Source organism: Arachis ipaensis, chromosome B7 (genome assembly GCF_059453495.1).
Source record: "Arachis ipaensis isolate K30076 ecotype BB chromosome B7, ASM5945349v1, whole genome shotgun sequence".
NCBI lineage: Eukaryota > Viridiplantae > Streptophyta > Magnoliopsida > Fabales > Fabaceae > Arachis > Arachis ipaensis.
Window position 1 is genome coordinate 26622117 of NC_142442.1, and position 9980 is coordinate 26632096.

At 31.8% G+C, this 9980-nt stretch overlaps 1 protein-coding gene across 1 annotated transcript; it reads right to left on the reverse strand.

Moving 5' to 3' along the window:
* Positions 1–1096: 1096 nt before the first annotated feature.
* On the reverse strand, positions 1097–3521 carry LOC107606993 (uncharacterized). The gene is made up of 5 exons (XM_088492591.1): positions 3330–3521; positions 2957–3106; positions 1783–1908; positions 1278–1364; positions 1097–1168 (listed from the first exon to the last, which is right to left on the reverse strand). The coding sequence occupies exons 1-5, from the start codon at positions 3507–3509 to the stop codon at positions 1097–1099; spliced, it is 615 nt and encodes a 204-aa protein (XP_088348717.1). The 5' UTR covers positions 3510–3521.
* Positions 3522–9980: the final 6459 nt, after the last annotated feature.

Below are 9980 nucleotides of genomic sequence, written 5' to 3' on the forward strand. Positions count from 1 at the left end.
GCGCGAGAGAAAAGAAAGAAAGGAGCCTTGCCGACACCTGTACAACGGTGTGCAAATTTGAGGCTCAGATTTGCGGAACACCTCCTCACTGTCCGATTTTATCATATTCAACCATGTGCATCCAATTAGTCAAGGTGACAAATTTAAAGCTCATATTTATAGAGATGATTCTATTCGTCTGATCTCCATCATTTTAAAGATGGCCGTCCGATTGATGCACACATTTTTTTGCCAAACGCAAATATAAAGGTTTGATTTGCTCGAACTACTAACCCTCCGATTTTTAGTGAGTTAAATTTGACCTTTCAATTTGTTCTCCATCCTCTTCCACACACACAACTAGAAATTGGATTAATACAGACAGATTTACAGGCATATTTAGTCTTTATTACAGACGGATTTTTGGTTACCGACGAAATTACCGACGAATTTTGTCCCTCTGTAAAAGCCCCGCCGGAAATTATTTACCGACAAATTTTTTTTCCGTCGGAAAATTACCGACGGATTTTCCATCTATAATTACAGATGAATTTTTTGATGGATTTTCTGTCTGTAATTACAGACAGATTTTCAAACAGATTTTCCGTCTGTAATTTGAATTTTGGAAAATCATCTCACACTCTGATTACAGACAGAAAATTCGTCTGTAAATCTGTCAGTAAGGTAAAATAAATTTTTTCATTGCAAAATAAACATGTTTTCATACAAAATAAATATAAAAAAACTCAACTTAACTCATATAAATTATATATTATTTTCTTTTCTTTGAAATATATGAAAAATAGATTATCTATATAATATTTCTTTGCATATAACTCTACTTATTCAATAATATACGGTTATACATCCATATGGAGTGAAAATTACATCCATGTCTCAGAAACATTAGTAGAGTAGCATCCTTAGAATTTTCTAAAATTTCTTGAACAATGCAAGCTAAGCTAGAGACCACTCATATGGTAAGTGTAGAACTTTATGGCAGCTATGTACACTCTATTGATTCTACAATGTACACTCTATTGAAGTTGCAATGGCCACAACGGCAGCAGCTATGCCTGCCACGGATACTGCAGCATGCAACTGAGCATTATGAGTCCTAATTTCCTGCTTTTTCCTCTCCTTTCGATCCTTCAGCTATCTTCCCATTGTCCTTCCTCTCAGCAAACTCCTGTAAAGTTAGTATGCAAAAGTTTACAAGAAGAATAACAAAGAAAAAGAGTGATGAATGATTGGGCTTTTATTTTTAGTATATAATCATGAGGTTGAGTGTAATGTACCCCATTTCTGAACAAGTTTTGACTAGAAAGAAATTCTGGATTGATTGCTTGATGGGGGTAAAAATAAGTCCTACACATAGTGATTGACTGTTCCAAATGACATGTGAAGTCAAAAGAATCAATTACCATATATCTTGATCTTTTGTCAAGAATATATTTGAGCACTGCAACAGATGTGGAGAAAAAGATCAACACAGTTTCTCAATGATTTATATGATTTGTATGACATCATGGTGCAGATTTGAAATTAGCTACCTATATGCACTGATCAGAACTCAACAATTTCTGTGTCCCCGTGAGAGCAATATAATGCAACAACAACAACAACTGCTCCTAATAAAAAACTAAATTTGTGATGAGACAAATTTGTAGAAGCATGTATTATAACAAGTCAGCCAAAAGAGCAAAACACTAATGAAAGTTTTCATTAATGCTCTAAATATCCAGTTTATAGATCTCCTCATTATGTAAACTTAATCCAATTAATATGAATGTCATTCATTACCAGAAATTTTGAAGCATTTGCAGCCTCTAAAGTGTAATCCAATTCACCAACAAAACCTTTCCCAAGCTCATCAGCATATAGGCGAGGGTCACTCTTTCTCTTGGCAATCTTTTGCAGCAGCCCTAACTGAACTTATTAATATACACATTAGATTAACATTTAATGTTGGATGGAACAATAATGGTGAAGAACCAAGGTCAACAATAGTCAATACAAACCCCAAGACGAAGAATATAGACATCTCGCACCACCACATGGTGCAAATTAGGATGCTGAACTTTCACAGCAACATTAATGCCATTCGTAGTACGAGCAAAGTAGACCTATAACGTACCTTTGAGTATTGTAATGAGAACATTTACTTTCCAAATGAAGGTATAGACAGGCCAAAGTGGCTATGAGTAAAATGGTAAATCTACTCAAATGATGTCTTATGATATTCATATCCATCAAAAAATTGTGACAAGTGATGAGTGAGTCCGAAATAGAGTGACAGAGGAGTCGAAAATAAAGTACAAAAAGCTTAAATAATAAAGGTAATAGAAGCACAACGTTGAATATAAATGAATATTTTTTAGAAAAAGAAGAAAGAAACGAAAAAACAAAGGAAGGATTGGGTTAAATTATCACTTAAATTATAACATTTTATAAATGAATATAGATGCTTCGAAGGGAGGATGCTAATTGGAAACATCTAGCCAAAACCCTGTAATTGGATGCCTGACAAAGCAATTCATATCACCATTAAATTATAAAAATTAATTAAAATATGAAAATAGATTTGGATAAATAGATTTTAAAGCTAACGGGATTAGTTAAAAGGTTATGAATAGCATTTTTTTTCCATTTCTGTAAAGATAAATTTTGCTGTCAAAATTATTGCCACTGCCACTAAATGCAGGCTCCAGTTTGACACCAACTTGAAATATTCTTTTTAAGTTGCTGAAATAGCTAATTGCATTTCATAATAAATTGGAACTTGGAGGCTTTATGGTAACCAATATATCTGCAAAATAAATTAAAAAAAAAAGTAACCCAGCTACTAGAAAACATATAATTCAAAATTTAGACAATATATGAATGATGAACAAAATGGCAAAGTCATTGTTTTGTTATTTTCACAGATCACAGATATTTAAAACCAATCATGACACTTGATATACATCAATCTCACCTTAGAACGAGTAAACAATAAAGAGATGCTAAAAGTGTGTGCCATTGCCTCAAAATTTGCAGGCCCATTTTCTACAGAGGTTGCTTGAACCCAGATGGAAGAAAGCAACAGACTCACTTGGTGACTGCTCAATCTAAGAGAACCTAAATCCTGAAAAGAATAACCCCATGGTTAGGAACAACCAAGGGTCTCCATTGTTGGACAAGAAAAAATAAATGACCAAACCAACTGATAGATATATGTAATAAAATTGAATCCAAGAAGAATCAATAAAATTTAAATATGATCGACACGAACTCCATCATATCGTATGCTCCCACTATGGCACTATTAATATAATACAATTAATACCGATAAGTAGAAAATGGCATACCTCTTTTCCATCAGTTAGTGCACGAGTAAAGCTATAACCACGATATGGATGAACAGCATTTTTATCCCCAGTAACTTCTGCAACCGTGTTTCCTTCTAGCAGTTTCCCATTTAAGTGTTCTGCTTCAGAGAAACTATCATGCTGAATGTGGAAGCTATTACTCTGTACCTTCATAGCCATCTTTGTTTTCTGGTCCAACTAAGGAGAAACCATTGATGGCATAAGCACCATAGAGAAGACACCATGTGCTCCAATTTGTGTTTCATGTTCGGATGAGCCATGGCCACAAGCAATTGATGGAACAAGGCATCAGGGAAAGCCTGGAATAAGTCCAAAAAACACCCTATGTCTTTAGATAAACGAATAAAGCTGAATAGGTAGAAATGTTATTTCCAATCTATGTAGGAATGCTTGTCTTCTTCTGATATGACACATTAGGGACAGAACTGATTAATTTTGCGGTTTGATAGACAGTAGAAATTGTTGTTTTGGCTAGGAGGGTAGAAGTAGAAATATTCTCTAAAACCACAGCCATCAAATCAAGAATGGGCCCTACATCTCCAACCTGTTCTACAAAGCACACTACTTCGAGAATTACATTAAATCAAACTATTGGCAGTTCAGTATTTTAACAATCAGGTTCTAAGCATGAGATCTGAAAAGGAAATAGAGTCACTATCACCTTCACAGTTTGAAGAAAGTCACTAAGGAATAATTCCTGTGTTGCCTTGGACTGGTGACTGCAGGCCAAGATTTCCATCATATGCTTGACAGCCACATCATATATCCCAAGTTAAGCATACCACCTATAACAATGAAAAGTAAGAAAGTTTAAAGAATCTAGATGCATATGTTCTACATTATTAAACAACCGGAATATGCTATTACTGAAGCAAGTCAAACTTACTGTCCTATATGAAAATGAACATGATCATTGATGTAGCTCCAAGTAGAAGGATCACTATCACATTGCAGCAAGAAGCAGCAGCAAAAGAAAAAAGATAGTGCAGTGAAAAGAAACACCGAAAATTGAAAAACCATGAGGAAAAAAGCTTCAACAACAAATTTTAAATCAAACGAATTACTAAAATCAGAAAAAAAAACAAATCTAACTAAACCTAATCTAATCAAAACCTAAAAATCCACTAATCAGAAAACAAATCTAACTAAACTAATTACTAAAATCAAACTAACTAAACAAAATTAATTGAACTTAATAGAAATTAAAAGAATCTAAAACCTAGAAGCATTGACTGGAGGAGATGATGGTTGCGGCGCTGAGAAGATATGCGAGCCAGAACTAAGTGGGGATAAAAGGAGAGGGAGAGGCGCGGCGGTGGTGGGGACAGACGCTGCTACAGGTGGCACCGGCGTGCTAGACCTCACCTGAGACGAAGAGAACAGGAGCTTGAGCTTGATTTGTTCTGCGAACAAGAAAGAACGAGAGAGATAGGGGCTGTGTTCTACTGGTTCAGTGTTTAAAAGAGAGGAGAAGAAGGAGAAGGTAGCTGCTGTGGTTAGGGTGGCGGCGGTGGCGCTGTGAGTGAGGAAACGAGAAGAAGAAGCTCGTGCGACGGAGAAACTCGTTGAAGGAGAGAGGAGCAACTCGTTTGTTATGTGATTTTGTGTGTGTGAAAGGGGTTCGATAGGGTGGGGAGAAGTTAGGTTTAAATTATAATTTTTCGACGAAAAATTTTAAATTACAGACGGATTTTTTCGTCTGTAATAATTTAATAAAATGCAGCATTTTTGCCTATTTAATTACAGACGAATTTTCCGTCTATAACCATTTCTCACGAAAAAAATTAATTTTACCGACAGAATTATCAACAGATTCTGTTTTCGGTCTGTAATTTATGCTAATTCATTTTTTTTTGTTTTTCGACAAAAAAAATCCCTCTGAAATTTCGTCCGTATTTCCGATGGATAAAATCCGTCGAAAATATCCGTCTGTAATAACTAATTTTCTAGTAGTGACACAAGGATAACACACCAAGTTCTAATATCGATGAAAAATACCACCGTCATTACAACATAAAAAGTGAAAAGTATAAATTTTGCTTCTTGATTTACTTTATAGTAAATACAGTTGGTCCAAAATTTTAAAATTTTTTCATGCTCAATGTGAGATTTGAATTTTCCACGGTTCATACAAAAAAAGGATGAGCTCCTTCTATTTAACCACATTTTTGTGTTAATGAATAGAGCACTCTTATCTAGGGGTGTCCATGGATCGGATCCGATCCGCATATCCGCGGTGTTTATCCGGATCCGATCCAAAAATTACGGATATGGATCCGATCCGCAAGGCTTTCGGATCGGATCGGATCGGATCGGATCCACACACTAATCGGATCGGATTGCGGATTTTGTGTTGCTATTCGCATATCCGCGTATCCGCAAAAATAAAGAAATAAATAAGTAAAATATTCTTTTTATGTTTTATTTTAACTAATAATTATCATATATGTTAAATTATTTTAATTTATTATTCAAGAAAAGTATGTTTAATATTATTTTAAGAGTAAACATATTTAAAAGAATAGAAAAAATAAATTTTATTGATATTTTTTTAATAAAAATAAGCTTTTAAAAATATTTTTGTATTTTGCGGATATATCCGATATCCGATCCGATCCGATCCGCAAATGTGCAGATCGGATCGAATCAGATCCAACCTTAAAAACTGCGGATATTGGATCCGATCCGATCCGATGATTGTAGTGCGGATCGGATCGAAATTTTGGTCATATCCGATCCGATCCGATCCGCGGACACCCCTGCTCTTATCTCAACTTTATTTACTATGTTAAAAGTTTTTTATTTTTTTAATTAGGGTTAAGTACGATTTTGGTCTCTAAGGTATAGGCCAAAAAATTTTTTCGTCTCCAACTATTTTTTTTATACAAAATCGTCCCTAAGGTTTAAAACCAAGTTTTAAAATTGTCTTTTTTACTTAAATCTTAAAATTTTGGACCAAATTATCCATAACAAAAACAATTATAAAATAAAAAAAAAGAAAAATAAGAAAAGGAGAGTATTTCTGCTCCTGTGAAGGGGAAAGGGAAGAAGAAAAATGGGAAGGGAAGAAGAAGAAGAAGCTCTGCCGCTGCTTTCGTCGCCAAAAATTTAAAACCAAGTTAAATTTTAGAGACGAATTTAAAATCAAGTTAAATCTTAAAGATCATTTTGTATACAAAAAATATTAAGAACAAAAAAAATTTTCGTCCTATGACTTAGGACCTAAAATCGTACTTAACTCTTTTAATTATTATGATTAATAATGATAAGAATATCAACATTTTATACAACTAAATACAATTTCATACGAAACTAATAGTAAAGAACTTTTAATAATATACTTCAAATAAAATTTATACACTCTACATTTTTCACTCTACATTTTTCACTTATAACTTCTTATTATGGTTCTATGCTCATGTTTGTTTCTAAATTTTTTCACTTTTACATCCTATGGTATTTCTGTCTCTGTTTGATGAGTACTTAAATTTGTATGATAGCAGTAATAACTCTATTCTTATTTTTATGGTACTATGCTTAAATTAATGATTATGGTGATTCTTATTAGTTGTTCGTATGACTTATCTTATATGTGTACAGTGTACATTCATATTTTCATAATTGATTTAGAATATAAAACCTTATGTCCTTAATATAATTGAAATTTACCTTTGCTAATCTAATAATGATAAATATCATTGCTCTTATAATATAGATTTAAATTTTAACATTGAAATTACATGATTAAAGAAAAGGGGCAATAAAAGACATCATGGTAAAATTGGTGAATGGTGATGATAGCAATGGTAGAAGAACCATGGTGATATTAATAGGAATGGAACTATGATAGATTATGTATTCCTATTAAATTAGAAAAGTTTTCTTTTATTTTTTATCTTTTTAATCAATATGATTAAGCTGAAGAATAAGAATATTGGGTCTCAATAATGTATCAAGTGTAAACTTTTGAACTATTAGATGCGCACATCATGTTTGATAAAATATCGCAGATCATTTAGAACAACCTCTTAACTATATAATATAAAATTGCCACAAAATGATGATTATTCTGTAAGTTGGAACTAGAAGGCTCTGTGGTATTTTTGTGATTAGGAGCTTATATGATTTTGGAATTGCCTACATTATTACTTCAGCTATCAGCATGAGGTCTATTCTTTGACTAATCATACGGGTTCCTCTCTTATTTTGTCATATTTCCTTGCCTCTACTTTACTTTTCCTACATTTAATCAAGGAATGCTAATGCCAAGTTAATTGTACTTCACCTCTTTGTACTTTACTTCAAAGACGTGTTAGGCCTTGAATTAAAAGTGTATGAATTGAACCCTTAAACATTTCAAGGTGTGTAAATTAGACCTGATAGTAATTATTCTATTGATTGGTTATAAAAGTAACACATGTTTAGAGTATAATAGTTGTAAACTTAGGGAAGCTCAAAAGAGCAATTTGCACATAATTGAAAGTTTAAAGAGGTGTAATGCACATATGTTGGGTAATTTGTACATTTTAATAAATTTAAGGGACTCAAAAATTTTACATTTTTTATTTAGGAGTTGTGTTAGAATTTAAGATAATTGTTTCTTGTGGTGGGGTGTAGAATATTTATCTATTTTTGGTCGATTTGTGGAACAAGCTATCATTTTAATATTTAAAGATGGATTAATTTGCTCATGAAATAAAGATTAAAATGTCCCGTTCTTGGTTTATGGATATCCATTTTTTTTTCTGAAATGGAGTTTATTTTATTTCTTTGCTTAGATATTGAATAAGGCAACTATTTTTGTATTTTCTTTTTTCACTTTGTTAGGCCATGATGAAAAAGTATGGTCTGTATACATATACCCACTCTTGATGATGATATCGCATTTCTTATTTGGTATGAGTTAGATTAAGAAATACCATTTAATAACATATTTTATATTTTATGCAAGCAGCTTGATGGTGATGACATTAAAATTATATATTATTGTTATTACTATTGTTACTATTTTATTGTTATATCATGTTTTTATTTCTTCAAAATTTGTATTTTCTTATAGTATTCTCTAGATCTTAAATAATGGAAAGTAGTTATGTTTTTAAGATTATTATTATTTTTTATTTTATTTTAATTTTAAATTAATTTGTAAATATATCACAAGAGACCATATTTTCTGATTTACATTTAAATTCCAATGGTCATTAATCTTTTGGTTAGGTTCTACACCTTGAATGAAATTGCATTACTATTATTCGTAGAGAGATGTGATTTCTACCTACTCTTATCATAGTTGTTGATTAATTCTTTGGTCTTGGTTGGCTCTCTTTAGTTTTAACTATATTTTTCAATTGTTGTTTTGTTTTGTAATTTGATTTGTTTTTCAGTTTGGTGAATAAAATATAGATCATACCATAGTTGTCAGAACCGAACCGGTGATCGAACCGGTCAGGTCACTGGGTCACTGGGTCATTGGTTCAACCGGTGGATTACTGGTTGAACCGATTGACTCGGTCCTATGTAAATAAAAAATAAAATATAGTCATAAATTTAAAATTAAAATTTAAAATACATATTTTCACTAACATTTTAAAAATATCTAGCTATTCTAAAATAATATAAAACAGGAGCAATAAGTATTTTGTTAATTTTACTCTATTATAAATATTTTTATTTTGTTTTTATATTAAAATAACTATTATTTTCGAATTTTCATAATTTATTAATTAGTTTATATCTATTATACTATTATATACTACAAGTATTTATTAAAAAATAATATTAATAGATATTATATAATTATAAAAAAATAAGTGAGTTTATAATTATTGTTAAATAAAAATATAATTAATTTAAGAATGAATGAGTTTATAACTAAAATTAAAATAAATTAAATAGAAGTAAATTATTTACTGAAAGATATTTATATATATATTAATTTGCATAAATGTTGATAACAAGCTTAATAGCCTAGTGATAATGAGTATTATGCTTTTTCTGGATGAGGGGGGTTCGAACCCCAACTTCAACATTTTAAACAAATTTTGAAACTCAAGCGGTTCGGTCGAACCGGTCTTACCGGTTTATTCCGGATTTGACCGGTTTGTACCGATTCGCTATCTCATCCGGTCAGATTATCAGACCGGACCGATTTAGGGTCTGGTTCACCGGTTTTTCGGTCGAACCGGCCGGTCCAGTCCGGTTTTACTAACTATGGATCATACTTTATGATTTGTTGATTATAGTATGCCATTAGTTACATAATGATTATTACCAAATTCATCCTGCTTCAGATTTCTTTTGTATAATATCATTTTTATTGCTCAATATTTTTACAATGGTCAGTTAGAGATGTTTTGTTCAGTGATATAATTGTAATTGTAGATCTTGCAATGATGATCAGAGTGTTCAAGAGTGGACTTCATCAATCAGGCTTTAATTTTGATGATAGATTGACTAACTTTGATAAAGTTGATATGTAGCTAAAGCTGCAGTAATAAAGTTGATATGTAGTTGATTAACTACGGTATATTATCTGGTTCAAAATAATTGTTTATTTGAATAAATTGATATCTATTAAACTGGAAAATTCTATGAGCTAAATGCCATATGGAGTTCTCTTAGAATTGTGAG

What these genes read in the sequence shown, in the direction of transcription:
- LOC107606993 (XM_088492591.1), bottom strand. Translation starts at nt 3,509, where the DNA reads ATGGCTATGAAGGTACAGAGTAATAGCTTCCACATTCAGCATGATAGT. An exon ending in CACTAACTGATGGAAAAGAG is followed by an intron (nt 3,107 to 3,329) that starts GTATGCCATTTT and finishes TATTCTTTTCAG; the next exon opens with GATTTAGGTTCTCTTAGATT. An exon ending in CAAATGCTTCAAAATTTCTG is followed by an intron (nt 1,365 to 1,782) that starts GTAATGAATGAC and finishes CATTTGGAACAG; the next exon opens with TCAATCACTATGTGTAGGAC.